Source organism: Scyliorhinus torazame, chromosome 17, assembly GCF_047496885.1.
Source record: "Scyliorhinus torazame isolate Kashiwa2021f chromosome 17, sScyTor2.1, whole genome shotgun sequence".
Classification (NCBI taxonomy): Eukaryota; Metazoa; Chordata; class Chondrichthyes; order Carcharhiniformes; family Scyliorhinidae; genus Scyliorhinus; species Scyliorhinus torazame.
This window is the reverse complement of record NC_092723.1, coordinates 145,957,498-145,983,881: the sequence shown is the minus strand read 5'-3', so window position 1 is coordinate 145,983,881 and position 26,384 is coordinate 145,957,498. Positions and strand designations below refer to the sequence as shown.

Below are 26,384 nucleotides of genomic sequence, written 5' to 3'. Positions count from 1 at the left end.
GGTGGAGACGAAACATACACAAGATGGCTCCCACCAGGGTACTGTATTTCTAGCCTTTTTGCCCAGTTTCTGGGGGTATTTTTGCTGATCCCACTTAATTGATGCTATAAGGTGCCCAGAAGGACCAGGGAAAAGATACCTGAAGGCAAAAAGAGGTTAATTGACGGAATCAGAGGCTTCTTGGGGCTCTGTGGGGAAGATGGCAGCGGCTGCTGCTGAGACTCCAGCCACTCTACTAACTGCCGAGGTGCTTACCAACATGTTGGCGGCAGAATTCGAGAAGCAAAGGCAGGTTGTGTCCGGGGCCTCCTTAAGTTGATGGAAGATGCTCCCATTCAGTCGGCAATGGAGAAGACCAACGAGACGGTAAAAGCGTCTGGCGCTGCGATAAAGAGCCTGGAGATAGCTCTCTCAAGGCATAGTGACCAGATTGCCTCTCTGGAAGCTGAGATGTCTTTGATGGCTGGTGTGAATAAAGAACTGAAAGCCAAAGTGGATGATTTGGAGAATTGTTCCATGAGGCAGAATATTTGAATCGGGAGGTTGTCAGAGGGAATGGAAGGCCCAATTCCCACAGAATACTTTTCTAAGATGTTTGGGAAGATGGTTGGGGAGGGTGGGTTCACATTCCCTCCCAAGCTGGATCACGGCTGTGGTGTTACCTGCATGGTCGATAACACGTGTGACTCAATCCTTGGCTGATGGTGAAGTCCTCTGAATCTTGTTGAAGAAGACTCGAACTCGTCCAGTAACAACAAAGATTTATTGAGTAACTATAACTATTAATGCATGAGTTCTTTACCTTAACATGGGAACGAGGAATTGGTTGACAAGATTTAACAATTGTAACTAAACGTAACTCAACTATCAATGTGATTCTGATGTTGCCCTGTTCACAGCACACCCACGAGAGAGACAGAGACCCTGTGTGGCTGCCCTTTATACCCCTGTTGGTCCAGCCCTCTAGTGATCATGCACCTACAAAAATCACTACATCTCCCCCTTTTTAATGTGTTACAGATTTTCTGTATGGTGTAACGAAAACTGAACAAACATAATGAATTAAGTCAACTGGGAACAGATAAAACAAGTAACGCTATGTACAGAATGGGATGGTATTAATGACTACAAAGTCAATCAACGTTTAAAAAGTCTAATCCTAACGAAAAACTGAGAGTCCAGACTGTATGAGTTTGATCAGGTGGGTTGATCTCTTTGCCTGTCGTTGAGGTGGCAGTGTGCTGATGCCGTCATGTCGTTGTGACCACTGTCAGTGTTTGTGTGTGTCAGTGAGGACATCATGAGACAACGGAATGGTCGAAGTAAGTTGATGCTAGTAGCGGACCTTCTTTTGTGCTTGCAGTGTTGACCCCGTATGTCATCTTTCTTGCAAGCAAGGGTGATTGCGGCGGCGCAGACACAAAATCACGAGATCTGTTGTTGTTGCTGTTGTGGTTTTGTTCACTGCTTTTATCAACAGCGAGTAGACATTTAATGTCTGCTGCTGGCTGCTCATACAAGGCAGATAGACCGTCATAGTCTTCCTCATTCACTGCTGTCGCTCCGGAGTTGTTGCTTGTGGCCATTCTGGAGCCTGTCAACGAGCTCGCTGTGGAGGCCGGTATCACTCCCTCAGTGGAGTCAATCTGTGCTCTCTGCGTGGCGTCGCCTTCTGCTAGGATATGTGACATGTGGTTGTCATCCATTTTGTCGACGTGCTGCCGTGTAGTCATGATGCTGGATTCTCCCACCATGAGACTCATATGGGATTTGGCACCCATGTTGCTGCTGCAACGACACTCAGATCCGGAGAACTGATCCATGGCTGAGTGGCATTCGTCAGCGAGCAAATCAGCTTTTTGTCAAGGATGTGTCATGGTGCTCTATTTGTCCAATGAGGAACTCATCTCCTGACTAATCATCGTTAATGAACAAATCTTTTGCTATGGATTTATCATTGTGCTCTTCTCTATGTTTCTGGGTGCTGCGGCAGTGATCTTTAACTGAGAGTGGAGGCTCGAGCTTCATTCTGTCGCTGGGGAAAATAATTTTTTGTTTTGAGACTTTAAACCCCTTTTTGTTCACTTGCGGACATTTTGGATGAGGCGTGGTGATGTAAGGTTCCTCAGTTACTGTAACCGTGTCCACACTGTAGGAGTCATCATAGGCAAGGTCATCATTTTCGGACAGGTAATCACTTAATATTGGTTGGCGGTCCATAGATGTCGCAGAGTCTTAGCTGTTGTCCCGTGGAAGTCATCTGTAGCACAGCTCGACATTTGAAGGCATAGTGGTTGTACTTTCCACACCTCAGGCACCGTTTGCCATAAGCTGGACATCCCTTTTAAGTGGGCGTGTCTGCAGTTATGACGCGTCATGACACCGTCCTGGCACGCTCGCGCATGCGCAGAAGCATTCTCAGCCGGTTCCAGTCTCCGTGCGAACTGCACATGTGTGTGGGCCACTTGCAGATTCGCGTGCGCAGGATTGCCGGTGGAGGAGCGCCTTCGAGAAGCCTGGGCCACCATTTTGACTGCTCCAACCTCGTGGTGGAGGCCTTGGTCCCGGTAAGTAAACTGTTAATATTGTGCTTCAGTGATTTTGTGAGCAGAACATAGTTGTGTAGCCATTTCAAGATTAAGATTTTTATGCTGAAGGAGATATTTTCTGAGTCCCTCATCACTGACAATTTGGTCTCTGATGAGGGAGTCACGGAGGGTCTCATAATTACAGGATTAGGCCAGCAGCTTTATGTCAGTGAGAAAGCTGCTGAACGATTCTCCTGGTCATTGTATACGCCTGGTGAACTTGGGAGCATTCAAATGTTTCAGTCACCTCCGATTTGTGTTTTTATTAAAAAGTTGCTTGTCTCTATTCCCGATTTGGATTTGCATCAGCTAATCATGGGGGGTGATTTAAACTGTTCTAGATCCGTGGTTATGTAGATTCAGGCCCAAATCTCCGACTCCATCAGGTATGACAAAAGCGTTGTTGACTAAAGGCTTTTCTTTCTTTTCCCATGTCCAACAGGTTTACTCACGGATTGACTTTTTTGTGGTGGGCAGGTCTCTCCTCCCTTGGGTGACGATGACGGGATATTCAGAGATTGTGATTTCAGATAATGCCCCACATTTGATGTGGATTCGATGCTAGAGTCAGATTCCTCCCAACGTCCGCCGTGGAAATTGGATATGGTGGTGTTGGCAAACAGAAGATTTTGCGAACGCATGTCCTCCGCCATTGGGGAATATATTAAATTTATTAAAAGTGAGTTTATCTCACTTTCGACATTGGGGGAACATCAGTGGGGTTAGACAATAGCACAGTGGTTAGCACTGTTGCTTCACAGCGCCAGGGCCCCAGGTTCGATTCCCAGCTTGGGTCACTGTCTGTGCGGAGTCCGCACGTTCTCCGTGTCCGCGTGGTTTCCTCCGGGTGCTCTGGTTTCCTCCCACAAGTCCCGAATGACATGCTGTAGGTAATTCTGACATCCTGAATTCTCCCTCTGTGTACCCGAACAGGTGTCGGAATGTGGCAACTCGGGGATTTTCCACAGTAACTTCATTGCAGTGTTAATGCAAGTCTACTTGTGACAATAAAGATTATTATAATTTCTTACAAAGCACATATGGAAAGGACTGAGAGAGTGGAGTGGAAGGGGCTGGTGGATTCCATCCTAGACCATCAGTACTCGCTTGCCCCCTACTCAGAAGTTGCTTGCAAGTACGAAAAAAGCTGAAGACGTTATTTGAATTATCAGCAGGTAAGACAGAGAGCCAGCTACGATGTTTGAGTAGGGCTTTTTATGAATACGGGGAGAAGGTCAGCTGCCTTTTAGCTCATCAGCTGAGGCGGCAGACTGCTTCCTGTTTGTGCAGTTAACGGACTCGGGTGGCTGTTTCGTTTCCGCCAAGCCTAATGTCAATGCAGCTTTTGAAACATTTTATCGGGATCTCTATAGGTTGGAGCCCCAGAGGAGAGTTCAGCCATGATGGAGTTTTCGGATGGGTGATCTTTCCCATTGATAGGATTGGCCCTGCCTCCGCGAGGTGATCTCGGAAGACCAGACGGACTTTGTTAAGGGTCGGCGATGGTCGGCCAATACATGTCGGCAGTTAAATATTGTTCTTTCCCCTCTCAAGGGCCCGAATAGGAGGTGATTGTTTCCATGGACACTGAAAAAGCATTCGATAGGATGGAGTGGGAATATCTCGGAGACTCTCGGGAAGTTTGGTTTTGGGCAAAAGTTCATATCCTGGATTTGTTTACTGTATAGGGCCCCCATGGCTAGTGTTCGCACAAATGCCTTGAGCTTGGGTTATTTTCTGCTGAATAGGGGATGAGGCAGGAATATCCATTGTCGCTGCTTCTATTTACTTTAGCAATAAAACCGCTGGGCAGAGCATTAAGATCTTCCAGTAAGTGGGAGGGGATAAATCAGAGAGGATGGGAACATAGGGTGTCCTAGTATGCAGATGATTTGCTTCTTTATATTATGGACTCAGTTTCTACTATGGATGAGATAATGAAGCTACTGATGAGATTTGGCTCCTTTCCTGGGTATAAATTTAATCTGGACAACAATGTCCAGGGGAGGGGATTATCTGGGAATGTCGCCTTTTCGCCTGGCCAGATCTAGCTTTCGTTATCTGGGAATTCGGGTGGCCCACGATTGGGCCTCGCTCCAAAGATTTAATTATGCTAGTCTGGTGAATGGGGTCAAATCTGACTTGCAGAAGTGGGATAGCCTCTCCTTGTCCTTGGCAGACAGGGTTCAGACTATTAAAATGATGTCCTCCCAAGGTTTTTATTTCCTTTTCAGTGTCTCCCCACTTTTCTCCCAAATCATTCTTTGTCAGAGTTAACAAATTAGTGTCCTCTTATATTTGGGCGAGCAAGCCCCCAAGGATCCGTAGAGCCTTCCTCCAGAGAGGGAGGCAGTCAGGTGGTTTAGCTTTATCCAATTGGTTATATTATTGGGCTACCAATATTGAGAAAATACTGGGATGGCTTAGTGATCCAAGTTCCATAAGGGCGTAAATGGAGGCATATTCTTGTAGGGACTTTAGTTTGGGTGCTTTAGTAACTGCCTCGCTTCCGTTCCTTCCTGCAAGATTTTCTTCAAATCCAGTAGTAGTGTCCACCCGGAGAATCTAGAAGCAGTTCAGGCAGCATTTTAAATTTAGCTCCATGGCATTGATGGCCCCTATCTGCACTGATCATCTTATTGTGCCAGCGGGCTTAGACTCGACATTTAGGTCATGGGAGGGAAAGGGTTTGGAGAGGGTTGGGGACCTGTTCGTGAAGGGAAGGTTTGCCAGCTTTGAGGAGCTGTCAGAAAAATTTCAACTCCCTAGGACCAATTTGTTTAAATATTTCCAGATTCGTGATTTTTTGCGGAATGCTTTTCCTTCTTTTTCCTTGCACCCACTGTTGGAGAGGATTTTATCTTTGGCCATGTCTGATGGGAAGAGTACTTCAGGTATTTACGGACAGATCCTATCAGCGGAAGGTAACCACCATCACCTTCTCATGGGCAGTTAGGGATGGGCAATAAATGTTAGCCTAGTCAGCGACACCCATGTCCCATGAATGAATAAAAAAGTGACAGGTAAGAAAGCTGGAGGCAGAGAAATAATGGCACAAATAGGTGCAAACTCATACCTCCAATGATTCCCCCAGTTAGAGGGAAAGGGGAAAGAAAAAATTCTAAGTATCAAATCAGCCTATTTCCCAACAGCCATTTCACCATCCTGTTCTCCTGAAAGTGCCAAATCTTGCTAAAATGCAGTTTCACATAAGCAGCCTGACCCCATTCTGGGTGCTAACTCTTGCTGAAAGGTGTGAGTTCTCTATCTCCCCCACTTCCAAGTGACCCAGTTAACCATTCTTTATGTCAGCCAAGGCAAAAATTAAAATCATAGACACCATCAATACTCATAGCTTGGCATTCTGCTTAGCGCACTGTTGCCGTTAGGATGTTATTAAAGTTGGGCAAGTAAAGCTATGGCCACTTGAACTATGAAAAAAACACAGCGATGCAGCCATAGATTCTGCGTTTTTAAATCAAGCTATGGCTGGAGAAGACAAAGCAAGTCACTGATGGCTGAATGTCTGTGACTACTGGTGAGAACATTTTCTGGTTCTGAAATAAGAATACAACACAACATTGAGTAGAATATTCCTGTGATATACAACCATCAAGTTAAAGAAACACAGTGGTGGGCAGCACGGTGGCACAGTGGGTTAGCCCTGCAGCCTCACGGCACCAAGGTCCCAGGTTCGATGCCGGCTCTGGGTCACTGTCCATGTGGAGTTTGCACATTCTCCCCGTGTTTGTGTGGGTTTCGCCCCCACAATCCAAAGATGTGCAGGCTAGGTGGATTGGCCACACTAAATTGCCCCTTAATTGGAAAAAATGAATTGGGTACTCTAAATTTATTTTTTTTTAAAAGAGGAAAAAAAGAGAAAAAAAAAGAAACAGTGGTGCAGAATGGTTAAACTACAGCTTGGGTGATTAATATGAAATGATCAAGAGAGTCACAAATCTGAACAGTGCCAAATACTGTACTACATACCGAGGGTCCAAAGACAAGGCTTTAAGTGGAACGGATTCGAGCTTTATGTTCTTCTTACCATAGCACCGAAATAACCTGTGTGGGAAAGGAAACTTTATAAAAATGGCCTGCAATTTCTTTTTCCAAATACTTTTTAAATACTGCTCCAGATATGTCAAGAACAATAAATTATAATTTTCAAACTGGAGGAAGGATTTATCTTTCGCGAATAAAGTTACTACACTGAGACACAGACCGTCCCCAATGTTTTGGGCAAAACATAGGTCTTCAAATAAAAGCTTCAATGGACCAAAAAAGTAATTTAACTGCTAGTTTATAATCGGACCAAACTGATGTTATTTACTTTGTTCACATTATATTTTGGATGCTAGAAAACCCCCCAGAGGAAATGCCCTCAATCAGACAAGGAGCCATAAAGATAATAAGATTAGCAACAGTCAGGAGAGGAAAATCCAGACCACGGACATAAGGGGCGGGATTCTCCGCAAACTGGCGCGATGTCCGCTACCCGGCGCCAAAAACGGCGCGGATCACTCCGGCGTCGGGCCGCCCCAAAGGTGCGGAAGTCTCCGCACCTGGAGGGGCTAGGCCCGCACCGGAGTGGTTTCCACTCCGCCAGCTGGCGGGAAAGGCCTTTGGCGCCACGCCAGCGGCGAAAGAACTTCGCCGGGCGACGCATGCGCGGGAGCGTCAGCGACTGCGGACGTCATCCCCGTGCATGCGCAGGGGAGGGGGTCTCTTCCGCCTCCGCCATAGTGAAGACCATGGCGAGGACGGAAGAAAAAGAGTGCCCCCACGGCACAGGCCCGCCCGCCGATCGGTGGGCCCCGATCGCGGGCCAGGCCACCATGGGGGCACCCCCCCGGGGCCAGATCGGCCCGCGCCCCCCCAGGACCCCGGTGCCCACCCACGCTGCCTTGTCCCGCCGTTCACAAGGTGGTTTAATCCACGCAGGCTGGAAAGGGTTGACAGTGGCGGGACTTCGGCCCATCGCGGCCGGTGAATCGCCGGGGGTGGGCCCGCCGACCGGCGCGATTCCCACCCCCGCTGAATCTCTGGTCGCGGAGAATTCGGAACACGGCGGGGGCGGGACTCACGTCAGCCCCCAGCGATTCTCCGACCCGGTGGGGGGTCGGAGAATCGCGCCCAAGGAGTGGAGCAGGACATGGCGGACAGAGCGGGATTGCCATCGGCGGTCCACCCACCTACAGGGCAGTAGATGGAGCTCCTGACACAAGAGCTCCTAAAACATAGGGGGTGGAATTCTTCGGTCGCTGACGCCGAAATCGCATTCAGCAATCGGCCAGAGAATACCCGTTTCCGACCAAATCGGCGCCTGTTCATAGCCTCACAATCAGAGAATCCAGCCCAGGGATTCCATTGAGGACCTCATGGCGACCGTGAAGTCGGTAATAGTAATTGCTCTGGCCTCCTTCAAGGAGGCGTTGGGAGAGGACAAAACAATGATTGGAGACTCAGGCGGCGATGGTGTGGGAACTGGAAAAGGTGGCCACCAACCAGAGTGATTGGATCGCCTTGCTCGAGACAGAAGTGGCAAGGTTGGTGGCAGTCCAGGGAGCGCTCAAGGGGAAGGTTAAAGACCAGGAGAACAGGTCTCAAAGCCAGAATCTCAGGATCGCCGGACTAGCAGAGGGCACAGAGGGATGCCAGGAAAGCTGGTCGGGGGAGAAAGCTTCCCCAAACTCCCAGAGGTGGACAGCGTCCAAAAGGTCGCTCCAGCAGTGGCCCAAGGCAGGAGAACCACCGCGGGAAATTATTGCAAAGCTCCACTGATTCCAAGATAAGGAGTGAATCCTGAACTGGACAAGGAGCATGCAGTCCTGCAAATGGGACCGGCAAACGATCTGCAAATACCAGGATATTGGAGCCAACAAGGTCAAGCGTTGGGCGGAGTTGAGTGGGACCAAGTTGGCCCTACTTAAGAACAAAGTGCGGTTTGGGATGCTGTACCCGGCAAAACTCTGGGTGACATACAACAATAAGGAGCACTATTCCAGCACACCGCAAGAAACAGAGTTCATCTGAAAGAACGAGCTGGGAAGACAGCAATGATGGACTCACATGGACCTTTGATAATGTTGCCTCTTTTTCTGAGTCAAACACCTCTACACTCCGGGGGGGAGGGGAGGGCACCATGCTGGCGAACATGCTGGGTAGAGAGCTGGCTGCAGCAGGTCGCACGTGGAGGCGGCTGGAACGAAGGAGGCAGTGGTGGCCATGTTGGATGGCCTCAAGGGAAACCTGCGAGTGCAAGGGTGCAATCACATGGTAAATATGGCTGACCCCGTAAGTTTGGGAGGGGGGGGGGGGGGGGGGAAGAGGAGGAGGAGCAAGAGAGACAGGAACCCCCATTTGGATAGCCACCTGGAACATCAGGGGTCTTAGCGGCCTGGTGAAAAGATCTAGAGTCTTCGCCCACCTGAAAAGCCGGAGGGCCGACAGTCTTCCTCCAAAATGTATCTGAGCGACTTCCGGGTGCGGCGATGACCAGCTGAGTCGCACGTTTCGGCAGCTCCCGGTGAAACGGACTTTTGGGCTCTTGATAGGAGCCACAACGGCAATTTTGACGGCTAAAAACACTGTGCGGTAAACCAGAAGGGAATCCCCCCTGGACACGGGTGAAAAAAGGAAGAGAAAGTGGCCGGATTGCAGTGGATCCTTTAGAACAGCGGCAAGGAAGGCAAGCAAAAACCAAGATGGCGTCGGAAGGTGGCAGTTTAACATTGGGCCCTGAACAACAAGAGTTCTTGAAATGCTGTGTGGAAGAGCTCAAAAAGGAAATGAAGAAAGAGCTGTTGGCCCCGACATTACAGGCGATTGAAGGGCTAAAGGAGAAACAAAAAACCCAGGAGCGGGAGCTTCGGGTCGTGAAGGCAAAGGCAGCCGAGAATGAGGACGACATACAGGGCCTGGTGGTGAAGACGGAGACGCATGAGGCACATCAGAAACGATGTGTGGAAAGGTTGGAGGCACTGGAGAACAACGCAAGGAGGAACAACCTGAGGATTCTTGGTCTTCCTGAAGGTGTGGAGGGAGCAGACGTCGGGGCATATGTGAGCACGATGCTGCACTCGTTAATGGGAGCGGAGGCCCCGGCGGGTCCGTTGGAGGTGGAGGGAGCATACCGAGTGATGGCGCGAGGGCCGAGAGCAGGAGAAATTCCCAGAGCCATAGTGGTGAGATTCCTCCGTTTTAAGGATAGAGAAATGGTCCTTAGATGGGCAAAGAAAACTCGGAGCAGTAAATGGGAGAACGCGGTGATCCGCGTTTATCAAGACTGGAGTGCGGAGGTGGCGAGAAGGAGGGCGAGCTTTAATCGGGCCAAGGCGGTGCTTCATAAAAAGAAGATAAAATTTGGAATGCTGCAACCGGCAAGACTGTGGGTCACATATCGAGGGAGGCACCACTACTTTGAGACGGCGGATGAAGCGTGGACTTTTATTGTGGAAGAAAAACTGGAATGAGCGGGTTATTAAAAAGAACGTTTAACAAAGTGGTGGGGCGAATGTGGGGGGCAAAGAGGGGGGTTAAAAAGGGGGGAAAAGAGGAGTTTTATGTACTAATCCTGCGATGTGGTAACTTTTCTCTCTCCCACAGGTGGTGATGGGGGGAGGACGGGAGGTGGAGGAGATGGGGCGTTGGCCATTGGAGGCGGGGCCAAGGGAGAAGCGCGGGCTTGGTTCCCGCGCTATGATAATCATGGCGGGAATAGAGAAGCAGGAAGGAGGGGGCGTCGCACGGTGCGAGCCGAGGTCACGGGGCGAAGCCGAGGTCGGCCAGAGTTTGCTGACTTCTGGGAGCAACATGGGGGGAGTAATTACGCTAGCGGGGGATCTAGCGGGGGGGGGGGGGGGGGAGGGAGGAATTACTGGGTTGCTGCTGCTGGGGAGAGGGGGGAGCTGATATGGGAGGGGATAGGCGGGGGGGCACCGCCTGGGGGAGATACAGCTGCGTGGGAACCGGGTGAGGAGCTGGAAAAAGGTGATGGCTAATCGACAAGGGGGGGGTAGGAAGCCCCCCAACCCGGCTGATCACGTGGAACGTGAGAGGGCTGAACGGGCCGATAAAGAGGGCACGGGTACTCGCACACCTTAAGAAACTTAAGGCAGATGTGGTTATGTTACAGGAAACGCACCTGAAACTGATAGACCAGGTTAGGCTACACAAAGGATGGGTGGGGCAGGTGTTCCATTCGGGGCTAGATGCGAAAAACAGGGGGGTGGCTATATTAGTGGGGAAGCGGGTAATGTTCGAGGCAAAGACTATAGTGGCGGATAACAGGGGCAGATACGTGATGGTGAGTGGCAAACTACAGGGGGAGACGGTGGTTTTGGTAAACGTATATGCCCCGAACTGGGATGATGCCAATTTTATGAGGCGGATGCTAGGACGCATTCCGGACCTAGAGATGGGAAAGCTGATAATGGGGGGAGATTTTAATACAGTGTTGGAACCAGGGCTGGATAGGTCGAAGTCCAGAACTGGAAGGAGGCCGGCAGCAGCCAAGGTACTTAAAGATTTTATGGAGCAGATGGGAGGTGTAGACCCGTGGAGATTTAGCAGACCTAGGAGTAAGGAGTTCTCGTTTTTCTCCTATGTCCATAAAGTCTACTCGCGAATAGACTTTTTTGTGCTGGGAAGGGCGTTGATCCCGAAGGTGAGGGGAACGGAGTATACGGCTATAGTCATTTCGGATCACGCTCCACACTGGGTAGACTTGGAGATAGGGGAGGAACCAGGAGGGCGCCCACCCTGGAGAATGGACATGGGATTAATGGCAGATGAGGGGGTGTGTCTAAGGGTGAGGGGGTGCATTGAAAAGTACTTGGAACTCAATGATAATGGGGAGGTCCAGGTGGGAGTGGTCTGGGAGGCGTTGAAGGCGGTGGTTAGAGGGGAGCTGATATCAATAAGGGCACATAAAGGGAAGCAGGAGAGTAAGGAACGGGAGCGGTTGCTGCAAGAACTTTTGAGGGTGGACAGACAATATGCGGAAGTACCGGAGGAGGGACTGTACAGGGAAAGGCAAAGGCTACATGTAGAATTTGACTTGCTGACTACGGGCACTGCAGAGGCACAATGGAGGAAGGCACAGGGTGTACAGTACGAATATGGGGAGAAGGCGAGCAGGTTGCTGGCACACCAATTGAGGAAAAGGGGAGCAGCGAGGGAAATGGGGGGAGTGAGGGATGAGGAAGGAGAGATGGAGCGGGGAGCGGAGAGAGTGAATGGAGTGTTCAAGACATTTTATAAAAAATTATATGAAGCTCAACCCCCGGATGGGAGGGAGAGAATGATGGGCTTCTTGGATCGGCTGGAATTTCCCAAGGTGGAAGAGCAGGAAAGGGTGGGACTGGGAGCACAGATCGAGGTAGAAGAAGTGGTGAAAGGAATTAGGAGCATGCAGGCGGGAAAGGCCTCGGGACCGGATGGATTCCCAGTCGAATTCTATAGAAAATATGTGGACTTGCTCGCCCCGGTATTGACGAGGACCTTTAATGAGGCAAAGGAAAGGGGACAACTACCCCCGACTACGTCTGAAGCAACGATATTGCTTCTCTTAAAGAAGGAAAAGGACCCGCTACAATGCGGGTCCTATAGACCTATTTCCCTCCTAAATGTAGATGCCAAGATCCTGGCCAAGGTAATGGCAATGAGAATAGAGGAATGTGTCCCGGGGGTGGTCCACGAGGACCAAACTGGGTTTGTGAAGGGGAGACAGCTGAACACGAATATACGGAGGCTGTTAGGGGTAATGATGATGGCCCCACCAGAGGGGGAAACGGAGATAGTAGTGGCAATGGATGCCGAGAAAGCATTTGATAGAGTGGAGTGGGATTATTTGTGGGAGGTGTTGAGGAGATTTGGTTTTGGAGAGGGGAATGTTAGATGGGTGCAGCTGTTGTATCGGGCCCCAATGGCGAGCGTGGTCACGAATGGACGGGGATCTGCATATTTTCGGCTCCATAGAGGGACAAGGCAGGGATGCCCTCTGTCCCCATTATTGTTTGCACTGGCGATTGAGCCCCTGGCGATAGCGTTGAGGGGTTCCAAGAAGTGGAGGGGAGTACTTAGAGGAGGAGAAGAACACCGGGTATCTTTGTATGCGGACGATTTGCTACTATACGTGGCAGACCCGGCGGAGGGGATGCCAGAAATAATGCGGATACTTGGGGAGTTTGGGGATTTTTCAGGGTATAAATTGAACATGGGGAAAAGTGAGTTGTTTGTGGTGCATCCAGGGGAGCAGAGTAGAGAAATAGAGGACCTACCGTTGAGGAAGGTAACAAGGGACTTTCGTTACCTGGGGATCATGATAGCCAAGAATTGGGGCACATTGCATAGGTTAAATTTAACGCGGTTGGTGGAACAAATGGAGGAGGATTTCAAGAGATGGGATATGGTATCCCTGTCACTGGCAGGGAGGGTGCAGGCGGTTAAGATGGTGGTCCTCCCGAGATTCCTCTTTGTGTTTCAGTGCCTCCTGGTGGTGATCACGAAGGCTTTTTTTTAAAAGGATTGAAAAGAGCATCATGGGTTTTGTGTGGGCCGGGAAGACCCCGAGAGTGAGGAAGGGATTCTTACAGCGTAGCAGGGATAGGGGGGGGGCTGGCACTACCGAGCCTAAGTGAGTATTATTGGGCCGCTAATATTTCAATGGTGAGTAAGTGGATGGGAGAGGAGGAGGGAGCGGCGTGGAAGAGATTAGAGAGGGCGTCCTGTAGGGGGACTAGCCTACAGGCTATGGTGACAGCCCCATTGCCGTTCTCACCGAGGAACTACACCACAAGCCCGGTGGTGGTGGCTACACTGAAGATTTGGGGACAGTGGAGACGGCATTGGGGAAAGACTGGAGCCTTGGGGGGTCCCCGATAAGAAACAACCATAGGTTTGCCCCGGGGGGAATGGATGGGGGATATGGAATGTGGCAAAGAGCAGGAATAACGCAACTGAAAGATCTGTTTGTGGATGGGAAGTTCGCGAGTCTGGGAGCGCTGACCGAGAAATATGGGTTGCCCCAAGGGAATGCATTCAGGTATATGCAACTGAGGGCTTTTGCGAGGCAACAGGTGAGGGAATTCCCGCAGCTCCCGACACAAGAGGTGCAGGACAGAGTGATCTCAAAGACATGGGTGGGGGATGGTAAGGTGTCAGATATATATAGGGAAATGAGGGACGAAGGGGAGACTATGGTAGATGAACTAAAAGGGAAATGGGAAGAAGAGCTGGGGGAGGAGATCGAGGAGGGGCTGTGGGCAGATGCCCTAAGCAGGGTAAACTCGTCGTCCTCGTGTGCCAGGCTAAGCCTGATTCAGTTTAAGGTATTACACAGGGCGCATATGACTGGAGCACGGCTCAGTAAATTTTTTGGGGTGGAGGATAGGTGTGCGAGGTGCTCGAGAAGCCCAGCGAATCATACCCATATGTTTTGGTCATGCCCGGCACTACAGGGGTTTTGGATGGGGGTGACAAAGGTGCTTTCAAAAGTAGTGGGGGTCCGGGTCGAACCAAGCTGGGGGTTGGCTATATTTGGGGTTGCACAAGAGCCGGGAGTGCAGGAGGCGAGAGAGGCCGATGTTTTGGCCTTTGCGTCCCTAGTAGCCCGGCGCAGGATATTGCTAATGTGGAAAGAAGCCAAGCCCCCGGGGGTGGAGACCTGGATAAATGACATGGCGGGGTTTATAAAGCTAGAGCGGATTAAGTTCGTCCGAAGGGGGTCAGCTCAAGGGTTCACCAGGCGGTGGCAACCGTTCGTCGAATACCTCGCAGAAAGATAGATGGAATGGAAAAAAGAAGGCAGCAGCAGCAGCCCGGGATCTGGGGGGGGGGGGGGAGGAGGAACCAGAAGGACTCTCAGGGTTGTTAATATATACTGTATAATATGTATAGGTCATTGCTACAGATAATTATATATTGGACTGTTAAATTATATTTTTGGGGAGTGTTACTTGTGATAAGGCAGTTGCCAATTAGGGTTAGTTTTCATTTTTGTTATTTATTATTTATTCATTTTTTGTTTATAAAATAGGTCATTGTTATTTGTGTTGTTATAATATTGTGTAAAGGATGCACAATGTACTGTGTTGGTTGACCAAAAATTTTCAATAAAGTATTTATAAAAAAAAAAATGTATCTGAAGGAGAAAGGCCGACTGAGTGCAAGAAAGAGTTGCATAGGACAGACCTAACAAGTGTGCTACGGGACGAGGGCTTGGAGGGTGGCCATACTGTTCAGTGAGGCAAAGACCTTTACAGCGACAAACATGGCAACGGACCCGGGGAGAACGGCATGTAACGCTAAAGGGCACCAGCGGTGCCTTATGAATCTAAACACCCCTAACTGGGATGATGCAGACTGTATCAAAATCGCCGACCTGGACTCTCACCAACTCATCATGGGGGGGACCCATGGAGGTTCACACACCCGGGGGAGGAGGCGTTCCCCTTCTTTTCCAGAGTCCACAAAGTATACTCCCGCACTGACTTCTTATGGGGAAATCGGTGCTTCCAGGGGTAAAATACTCCGCAATAGTACTTACCGACCACGCGCCACACGACGTGGATGTGAGGCGGGAGGCTGGCCAGGTCCACCGCCCCCCCATGGAGGCTGGACACAGCCCTCCTCGGTGACAAGGCATTCTAAGAGAGAATGTCACAGGCCATGGACAGATACACAAACTGCAACCAGAACGGGGAGGTCTCAGCCTCCACATTCTGGGAGGCACCGAAAGCAGTGATAAGGGGGGTAGGTAATAGCTTACAGGGAACTCAGGGACAGGAAAGAGAGGAAAGCTAGGCAACAGCTGATTGACTCCATATTGGAGGTAGATCAATGGTACTCTACGGCCCCGACCGTGGAAGTACTGGCAGAGAGGGAAAAAATTACAAATAGAACTTTGATCTGCTCTCCACCAGGAAAGCAGTCCACCAACTCCGCCAGACACGCGGGACCCTTTATGAGCATGGAGAAAAGGCCAGCCTGACGGCTCGCTAGCTGAGAAAGACATAATGGCAAACTAGTAGCAGTGCCACACAACATCAATGAGGCCTTTGTGACTTTGTACCGAGGGCCATACACCTCCAAGCCCCCGGAGGCTGACTTGGAGATTAAATGGTTCCTTGGCAGGCTGGATACTAGTGGTGGGGGAGGAAAAGAAACGGGGTCTGGAAGCGGCACTAGAACTGGGGGAAGTCCTGGAGAGTATTAAGCCCATGCAGTCAGGGCTTAGTGAACGTCTATGAAAAATTTGTGACAGCTCTGGTCCTGTAGCTGTGGAAGGTGTTCAACAACATGCTATCAAGAGGGACCCTGCCACCCACATTGGCGCAGGCCTCGATATCGCTGATCCCTGAAGAAGACAAAGACTCGATGGAATGCAGGTCATACATACCCATCACACTCTAAACACTGAGTTCCTAAAGTTCTGGTGAAGACCCTGGCAAGGCGACTGGAACGTTGCGTGCCGGTGGTAGACGCAAGGATCAGACGGGCTTTTTCAAGGGCAGACAACTAATGCCGAACATCAGACGCCTACTGAACGTGATTATGACCCCCACTGGGGAGGAGACACCAGAAATGATCATCTCCCTGGACTCAGAGATGGCCTTCAGCAGAGTCGAATGGAGGAGGTACTGAAACAGTTTGGGATAGACCAGGGTTCACCTCGTGGGTGAGACTGCTTACAGCGCTCCTACGGCAAGCGTACAGACAAACACCACTGGCTCTGAATACTTCCGGCTGCACAGAGGCACAAGGAAGAGATGTCCATTGGCCACACTGTTATTTGCGCTAGAAATTGAGCCACTGACCATCGCTATTATCAGCGAAGGGGTGGAGAGACATCCAGAGAGGACACAGGGAGCAGAGAGTCTCACTCTATGCAGATGACCTGCTCCTCTATGTCTCAAACTCCCTAGCCAGCGTGGAAGGAACAATGAAACGCCTAAGGGAGTTTGGAGCCTTCACAGGTTACAAGGTATGAGGTCTTATGGCCTTATGGCCCAAACCAGATCCCGATATTTAGGGATTCAAACAGCCCCTGGTGGGGAGAGTGCATACAATCAAAATGAACGTGTTGCCTAGGTTCCTTCACCAACTTAGACACCACTTTGGTCTGGTCACAATGTCCACCATGGCCCCCATCTGCAGGAAACCATAAATTCACCCCCACATTAATGGACACCTCCTTTAAAAGGTGGAAACAGGACAAAGAGGAAATGGCGGCATGGAACCTATATGTAGACGGTAGAGTAGCGACCCTGGGGGAACTCACGGACAAGCTCCAGCTTCCGAAAGGGAACGCGCTCTGATATATACAAATAAAGAACTTCCTCCGCAAGGAGACAGCAACAGTCCTTCATCTACCAGGACACGCCCTACTGGACAGACGTCTGACTGCAGGAGAACTAGGGGACGGTAACTGCATGGATGACTACGAGAGGAAGTACGGTCACTGCTGGACGAGACATGGAATAAATGGGAAGAACTGGGCATGGAGCTAGGGGGAGGACTCTGGATCAAAGCACTGCACAGGGCAAACTCCACCTCCTCATGCACAGGGCTGAGCCTAACGCAGCTGAAGGTAGTGCACAGGGCTTACTTGACCAGAACACACGAGTAGGAGAGGTAGAGGACGAATGTGAACAGTTCTAGAGTGTCCAGGCTAGTCATATCCATATAATCTGGTCCTGTCCCAGACGTGTTGGGTAGTGGACCACCCTTTCAAGGCCATATCCAAGATTATGGGGAAGAGAGTGGAGCCATGCCCACTAGTGGCAGTCTTCAGGGTATCAGAGCAGCCAGAACTGGGGAGCGGGGCAGACGCCTTAGCCTTTGCCTCCCTGATCACCCGCCAAAGACTCATGCTCAGCTGGAGATCAGTAGTATCACCCAAGGCCGTAGACTGGCTGACTAACTTGGCAGAATTCCTTAAATTAGAAAAAATAAAATTCTCCATTCGGGGATTGGAGAAAGGCTTCCACAACAGACGGAAGCTATTCACCAGCCTGATCCAAGATCTGTTAGTGACCAGCAACCATTTCAGAAATATATGCCGTATGGTCTGTCTATTTTTTCCTTTTGTACACCAATTTTTCCCTCCCCGTTGTTGATAGCCCTAGTAAATGCTATTATAAGTAACAATAAAACCAATAAAAATATTTTCAAAAAATAAATTCCCGTGTCCATTTTAATAATCACAGAATACATAATTTAAATGTGGGGAATACAGCTGAGCACTGATTCAATTATATCTGACTCTCTTAAGCTCATTTGACTTGAAGGCTACACATTGATTTTTGCTTGCACCTCATGTGCAATATCATGGATAATTAAACATATCTATTATCTAATTATATTAACATAGACACACAAGATTTCAGTAAAATACAAGGGTCTGCATTATACCCTACCTTTCGCTCGATCTGTGAAAACATACATTCATGCAATTAAGTTACAGATTTGGCTCTTTCTATTTGTGTTCAGAGATAAATTGTGATAAGACATAGGAGCAGAATTAGGCCACTTGGCCCATCGAGTCTGCTCCGCCATTCAATCATGCCTGATATTTTCTCATCCCCATTCTCCTGCCTTCTCCCCATAATCCCTGATCCCCTTATTAATCAAGAAATTAATCAAGATAATGGACACTATATTCCAGTGGTCGGGACTTCTTTTCAGTTCTCTGCCCAAAGACAGTTCTAACCCACAGCAGCGTAATCTCCACCAAGGAAAGCGCAAAGAGGCAAATCCCAAATCCACCCCAGCTGAAATGTGGATTGAACCCAGTGCTGTTAGCACCAATCTGTTCCATACCAACCGACCAGCCAACTGAGCCAACCTGCCCTCCAAGGAGTCAGAGCTGCTGTGACATTTTTACATGCACGCTGAAGCCTGGAGCTGTGGATAGGGATGGTCGACGCTCCAATTCCTTTCCGTCACATGGCTGACCAGGAATCATTCCCACTCGTACCAACTACAATTGGCATATGTTGGAAGGATTGACAAGTTGATATTCAACTTGTTTTGCCACATCATGAACACACATTCCTTGCCCATCAAGATCTGGAGCTTGACTTGAACCCAGAGATTCTGGCTCAGAAGCAGAAACGTTACCCACTGCATCACAAGACCTCCGGTCAGGACTAATGGAACAATTATCTTGTGGGGTGAATTAGAAACAAAAGGCAAGAAAAATATTACACTACATTAAAGCATATCCTCTTTAATTAAGATCTTTCCTTCACTGAATTGGTAAAACAAAACTCAACAAACCCAAGACCAACAACCCCATTCGTAAAGTTTGACTCTCTTCATTCTACCCGCTGTGTTAGAAAGCCAAATCCCCTCCAGTCCTTTACCTGGTGATGTATTGCGTCTCTTCCACTGTGTAAAAGCCACTAGCTGTTCCCCCCTCAATGTAGGAAATTTTATCAAATACCTGCAGCAAAAATACATATTAAAACTATCAAAAATTATACATTCATTTAATAGATACCCAATTTGGTAAAACTGAAATCCATGCTGAAATTTGTCTCCAGTATAGAATCACAGAATACTTATAGATGAATAGGTTTATTGAGGGGGGTGGAGGATAGGTGTGAGCAGGGGCAGGGCGCGAATCAAACCCACATGTTTTGGCATGTTCGAAGCTGAAGGAGTTCTGGCAGGGGTTCGCAGACGTAATGTCCCAGGTGCTGGAGTGAAGGTGGCCCTGAGTCCAGAGGTGGCGATATTCAGGGTGTCAGAAGTCCTGGGAGTTCAGGGGTAAGTGAGGCCAATGTTTTGGCCTTTGCCTCCCTGATAGCCCGGAGACGGATTTTGCTCGGGTGGAGGGACTCAGACACGAAAAGCGGGGGTTTGGGTGAGCAGCCTGGCAGAATTCCTGAGGCTGGAGGTCAAATCCATCTTGAGGGGGGTCGATTGTGGGTTCACTCGGAGGTAAAAGCTATTTAATGATTTCTTTAAGGAAGTTTGAAGGGTCAGCAATGGGTGGGGGGGGGGGGGGGGTAGAATGGGGAAGGCAGAATGGGAGAAGGGGTAGTATTGGGAGAGTGGGTGTTGGTTGTCTTTCTGCTTTTCCTATGTGAAAATGCCTTGAATAAATTTTTTTTTTTTTTAAATCTATATTTTCAGTGCAGAAGGTGGTCATTCGGTCCATCAAATCTGCACCGATGCACTGAAAGAGCACTTATTCAGGCCCATTCCCCTGCCCATTCCCCATGACCCCACCTAACCGTTGGACACTAAGGGGCAATTTAGCATGGTCAATCCACTTAAGCTGCACATCTTTGGACTGTGGGAGGGAACCGGAGCACCTGGAGGAAACCCACGCAGACACAGGGAGAATGTGCAAACTCCACATAGTCGCCCAAGCACGGAACTGAACCCTGGTCCATGGTGCTGTGAGGCAGCTGTGCTAAGTACTGTGCCACCATGCTGATGATAATGAATCTATCAACTCCTGTCTAAAGAGAGCAAGTTGCCACACCTCATTTGGTGAGATTATAATCACACCAGGAGCTTCAAATTAAAACTCAAGTTTAACAGACTACAAATATTAACAACAAGCTCAGAATTGCTGCTGCATGGGATTTGAAATGGGCCATTCCTAGTACCAAACTATCAAGAAAACATTGATATAATAGATACTGGAACTCAAATAGAAACAGAAAACATTGGAAATACTCACCAGGTCAGGAGGCATCTGTACCATGTTTGAGCTGATTGGATGCCATATTGATGTCAATTATTTAAACACTGCAATCATAACTTTAATACTAAAATATTATGCAAAGAGGAAGCATACTGGGCCAGAACATCCAAGGAGTGACAATCACAGTCAGATTACCACTCCACTACTTTTTACTTACCCAGTTCGGGAGCTACACATTTCTCGCCTGCACTTCTGACCTAGGCTAGTGCAAGAAATGTGCAGTGTACCTGGCTCCCGAGGCTTTCTAGAGAGGGGCAAATAAAGCCATATCCTCCTTTTACAGAACTTGTTACCTTAAACCAGGTAAGTTTAAAGGTCCTAATGTTTAAATACCTTCTCCCTGGCTTCTCAAAGTGTAAGTGTATATGATAGGATGAGTCAAGGGGGTCAGTACCATAGTTACCCAGGAGTTAGAAAGATTAATCCTTCTAACATTTCCTGGATAATTATTCTGCTCAAACAGTTGGAACTATCCAATGTCTCCAATTTAAATCGGAGTATCGGACTGTTCCTGGTGCAGGGTAATTGCCCATTGGAAGCACTGGAAGTTTAAACTTCGCAGGCAAGTGCCCTGAAGCCCTTGCGCGAGGACATCCAGGGAGCCCTCCAGTGCATCTTCTGGGGTACGGCCAAACATGTCCACCCCATACTACACCCCCGCCTCCTCATCTCTCTAGAGATTGGTATGTTTATACAAATCCTCAAGATGTAAGCAATTACCCCGCACCTGCGGGAGATGTTCACAGACCCAGCACCTGCGGGCACACTGCCGCCCACGCTAGCACAGGCCTCAATCTCGCTGATACCTAAGAAAGACAAAGACCCAACGGAATGTGGGTCATACAGACCCATCTTACTGCTGAATGCAGACGCCAAAATACTGGCCAAAATCCTAGCCAAAAGGTTAGAAGATGTGTACCTGAGGTGGTCGCAGAGGACCAGAGGGCTTTGTCAAAGTTAACAGCTTACCTCGAACATCAGGTGCCTGCTGAACGTGATAATGACCCCCTCCGGGGAGAGAACACCAGAGGTGATCGTCTCCCTAGATGTAGAAAAGGCCTTCGACAGAGTCGAATGGAAATACCTCAGAGATACTGCAGCGGTTCGGGCTTGGAACAGGGTTCACCTCCTGGGCAAAGCTCCTATACAACGCTCCCATGGCGAGCGTACGGACCAACACTATCAACTCCCGATACTTCCAGCTGCACAGGGGCACCAGACAAGGATGCCCACTGTCCCCACTGCTGTTTAATCTAGCGATCGAACCATTAGCAATCACACTCAGAGCAGCAAAAAGCTGGAGGGGGGTCCGAAGGGGAGGCAGAGAGCACAGAGTCTCACTCTATGCAGATGACCTGCTCCTCTACATTTCGGATCCACAGAGCAGCATGGACAAAATCATCGCGCTCCTGAAAGAGTTTGGCGCCTTCTCGGGCTACAAACTCAACATGAGCAAAAGCGAGATCTTCCCGGTACACCCACAAGTAGGTGGGGCAGCCCTAAAGGGACTGCCGCTTAAACAAGCCTGACACAAATTCCGCTACCTGGGGATCCAAATAGCCCATGACTGGAAAGGGATCCACAAATGGAATCTCATCAGTCTGACAGAGGAAATAAAAAAAAGGACCTGCAAAGATGGAACACACTCCCACTCTCCCTCGCGGGGAGAGTCCAGACGATCAAAATGAACGTGTTGCCCAGGTACCTCTTCTTATTCAGATCCATCCTGATCTACATCCCCAAGGCCTTTTTCAAAGCACTAGACAAACTAATCATGGCGTTCGTATGGGGGGTGGGGGCTTGTCTCCCAAACCTACAACTTTACCACTGGGGATGGATCAAGGAGCCAGAAGCCGAGTGGGTGTGCGCGGAAGAGGCCTCCTGCATGGGGACCTCCCTCCGGGCACTCGCCACGGTGGCGCTCCCATCCCCATCCAAAAAACACTCCAGCAGCCCGGTGGTAATAGCCACCCTCCAGTCCTGGAACCAACTACGGCAACAATTTGGCCTGACCAGAATGTCGGGTAAAGCTTCCATCTGCAACAACCATAGGTTCACGCCAGCGCTGACTGACACCAACTTCAAAAGGTGGGGACAGGACAGAAGGACACTGACAGTCAGGGACCTATACACGGACGGCAGGATTACAACACTGGGTGAACTGACAGAGAAATTCCAGCTAGCCAGGGGGAATGAGCTAAGATACCTGCAACTAATAAACTTCCTACGAAAGGAGACAGGGACATACCCACAACCACCACGACAGACACTACTGGAAGAGTTACTGGACACAAGCATACTAGATAAAGGAACTGTAGTGACATGTATGACCGACTGGTAAAAGGGGCCGACACCGTATTGGACGCAACAAGAATGAAGTAGGAGGAGGACCTGGGGATCGAAATAGGGTGGGGACTCTGGAGTGAAACACTGCATAGGGTCAACTCCACCTCCACGTGCGCAAGGCTCAGCCTGACGCAACTAAAAGTGGTACATAGAGCCCACTTAACAAGAACCCGTATGAGTAGGTTCTTCCCGGAGGTGGAGGGCAGATGTGAGCGGTGCCAAGGAGGCCCAGCCCCACACGTCCACATGTTCTGGTCCTGCCCCAGACTTGTGGAGTACTGGACAGCCTTCTTCGAGGCAATGTCCAAAGTGATGGGGATGAGGGTGGAGCCATGCCCAAAAGTGGCTGTCTTCGGGGTTTCAGACCAGCCAGATCTATTCCTGGGGAGGAGGGCGGACGCCCTTGCCTTTGCCTCCCTGATCGCCCGCCGTAGAATCCTGTTCGGCTGGCGGTCAGCAGCACCACCCAATGCTGCAGACTGGCTGTCCGACCTCTCGGAATCTCTCCAAATGGAGAAAATCAAATTCGCCATCCGAGGGTCAGACGACTGCTTCCACAGAACGTGGGAGCCATTCACCCAATTGTTCCGAGACCTGTTTGTGGCCAACAAACAAGCAGAAGAATAGCCAGGTAGCCAAGAAACAGGGGAGAGTAGCCAAAACGTCCACAGGAACAGAGAAAACGGGGAAGACGGGAGGGCCACAGAAGCGGAAGTGCACAGAAGCGAAACGAGACGACAACGGCAGCGAACACCATCTGGGAGAAGCAAGGGACGACAACACCACGGACAGATGCCTACTTATGTGTGTAAATAATTTTGCCAAGTGTACAGAGCTGCTGCTGTTGAGCGGGGGCATAATACCGTCCGATGGCTTCTCAGGGAAAATTAAAACGTAAGCAGCAGCAGCGACCCGGAGGGGAGTGGGGGCGAGTGCTCCGTTGGGAGGGTGTGGGAAGACTGAGGCGCATGGGGTCACGTCTAGTCAATTGCTATTGTATATTCTCTTTTTGCACTATGTTAATGTTCACTCTATTTTGCTGTGTTAGGATTATTACTATTTATTATGAAAAACTCTGCAAAACTTTAATTTAAAAAATATTTTTTTTAAAAAAGCTGTAAGCAATTAAATGCACAGTATGCAGGCCAAAAAGGTCACAGTGTTTGGCCTCAATCTGAAGTAACTTAACTGACCTCAGTAAAAATGCAATAATTAGTCTAAAGGAAGGTAAGAATTTACACTCTTCATCAGCATCAACAATTCTCTGAAAAGCACATTTGTGAAAACAGAGAGAGACAGAATCACTCTCAGCTGTGTTTGAATATCTTGCCAGCATTCTGGGCCTAGGCTTACCCATGAAGGCAGCTGCTTTGGCATATTGGTGAATGTCTATTACTGTGAATGAAACTGGACCCTATCATTAGTCAGTTTTTTGAAAAAGGGGGAAGATAATAATAATAATCTTTTATCACTAGGGGAGGACAAAAATAAATGGTACACAATAGTGAATAATTCACATTAATCAATCAGGCACATTCCAGATAACAACCGAGACAATACCGATATTCAAGTGCAATCAGCTTTTATACTTGTACTGACCAAATTAAATTCTTCACTCTCATCGCCCATTTCCTCACGGATTGACCTGCACTGCGCACCTAGGAAATTCCGGAGATTGACAGCGTGGATAGCAGCACAAGCTTTCTTATCCATAGTAGCTTCCTGTCCTATCCAGTAGAAAATCTGCCAGTTCAAAGCACCATTTTCATCAAGGTTGGTCTGCAAAATAAGATAGCATTAAGCATTACAAAATAAAAATTCAAAATTTTTTTTTTTTTTTTTAAAAGAGGGCAAAGAGTGCAAGGTTGTTTCCAACAGTTGGCACTGAATAATAAGAATCACCACCAGCACAAGGACTGCAGAAGTTCAAGAAAGCCCACTACCATATTCTCAGAAGAATTTATAACACCTGTTAATTCAGGATTATCTACAGGTGAATGGGGGGGGGGGGGGGGGGGGAGGAGAGAAATTGCCTTTGTCCTTCTGTGTAAGTGACACGAGCGCTGCATATTCATTGTAGAGTGTTGTTATAAAAGTTTAAATATGGTTTTCTTTTCTATTGTTTTAATAAAGTTTGTTTAAAATATAACCAAGCCCTATGTCTTATATTATCAATCCTTGAACAAATTAATCTTTCCGCACCGTCTTACAACTTAAAAAGTTATGGCTCTGGTTCAGAATCTTAGCAACTGTTGAGAGCTGATAAGGCATCGGTAACACTAGCATAAAACTGATTTATATAACTTGGTAAAGCAACAGTAAGGAGGCATAATTGGCCACATTGCTCTTGGGCTAGGTCAAAAGCTGGTGAGGAGCGGAGAGAAAGGAAATAGGAATAATGGTTTCTGCTCCCAGTGTTTTTCAAAGGATGTCAATTGTGTAAATATCAAGGAAAACAAAAACACTGTGCTAGCTCCCAGGGTGAAATAGTCTATAAATACTCACTGTCTGGGTTCATCTACAAAGAATATCCACCCAGATACTGAAACCTCCCAGTGTCTGTGGAAGCATATACTAGTACCAGTTAGCATAGTCAGAGGTACGGGATAGAAAACTAGGGAAGAGCTTGCAAACGGCAGCATTTAGTTATACCTCATAAGAGAACCAATCTATGCAATTTTTTAAAATAGGATGGACCAGGCAATGTGCTATATTTTTAGGACTTCTTCTGTTGTGAGATTTCATGGAATACAGGGGAAGTGGCAGGTTGGGTCCAAAGTTGGCTCAGTAACAGGAAACAAAGGGCAATGGTCAATGGATGTTTTTGCAAATGGAAAACAGTTTCCAGTGGTGTTCCACAGGGCTCAATGTTGGGGCCATTGCTGTTTCTTATATCAATGTTTTAGACTTAAATATTGAGGGCATAATTGGGAAATTTGCAGATGACACAAAAATTGACCGTGTAATTGATAGTGAAGAGGATTGCTATCGACTCTAGCATGATATTAATGCTTTGGTTGAGTGGGCAGAGAAGTCACAAATAGAATTCTATCCATAAAAATGTGAGGTAATGCATTTGCGGAGGGCAAACAAAGCAAGGGAATATGCAATGAATAGGAAAATATTACAATCCCAGATCAGACCTCAACAGTTGCTAGGATATTGGCCTGAAACCCCAATATTTTGGTTTGTTTGTTAAGACTGTGCAGAAAGAATGATTTGCTCCAGGAATAACTGCATGAAGAAATAGGGTTTTGGCACTTTTAAAACAAAACTTTATAGAAATACAATATTAAACTCTTTAACTTCACACCTGAAAAGAACAGCTTTCAATAACCCCTTAAACACTACTACCCAATTCCCCATTAAACAAGAAAAGAAACATGCAGCTCTCAATCCATCTTCAAATCAGCATGGCATAGAGTAATACTTGCTTTGCAGAACAGATTTGGCTCCTGTTCGAACCCCTTCAGACCCTGGCTGAATGTCTTCAAAATGCTTGTTCACTTGGTGTGTTTCACTTTCTTCCTTGTCCTCAGACAAGATTGTTCTGCTTTAAATATTATCCTTTTCCTAACTATCTTACGGCAAGAGAATTGTGGACTCAGTGTCAGGCAGATCAGACAACTCCTCTCCAAAGCTTTTCCAAAATGCCTCTTCATCCCTTAGCTCCACACAGCAATGACATCATTTCCCCAAGCTGCAGACTTAACTCTCCAGGCTGA

The 26,384-nt window shown here is 48.5% G+C and overlaps 1 protein-coding gene across 2 annotated transcripts in view; it reads right to left on the bottom strand.

The window, feature by feature from the left end:
* Window positions 1–26,384, bottom strand: part of flii (FLII actin remodeling protein) — a 108,392-nt gene that overhangs the window by 35,739 nt on the left and 46,269 nt on the right. For both annotated transcript variants that reach the window (XM_072481231.1, XM_072481232.1), the window contains 3 exons: window positions 24,259–24,438; window positions 18,959–19,038; window positions 6,579–6,653 (listed from right to left, as the gene is read on the bottom strand). In XM_072481231.1, the coding sequence (XP_072337332.1) occupies window positions 6,579–6,653; window positions 18,959–19,038; window positions 24,259–24,438 (335 nt within the window). The remainder of the gene's footprint in view (window positions 1–6,578; window positions 6,654–18,958; window positions 19,039–24,258; window positions 24,439–26,384) is intronic.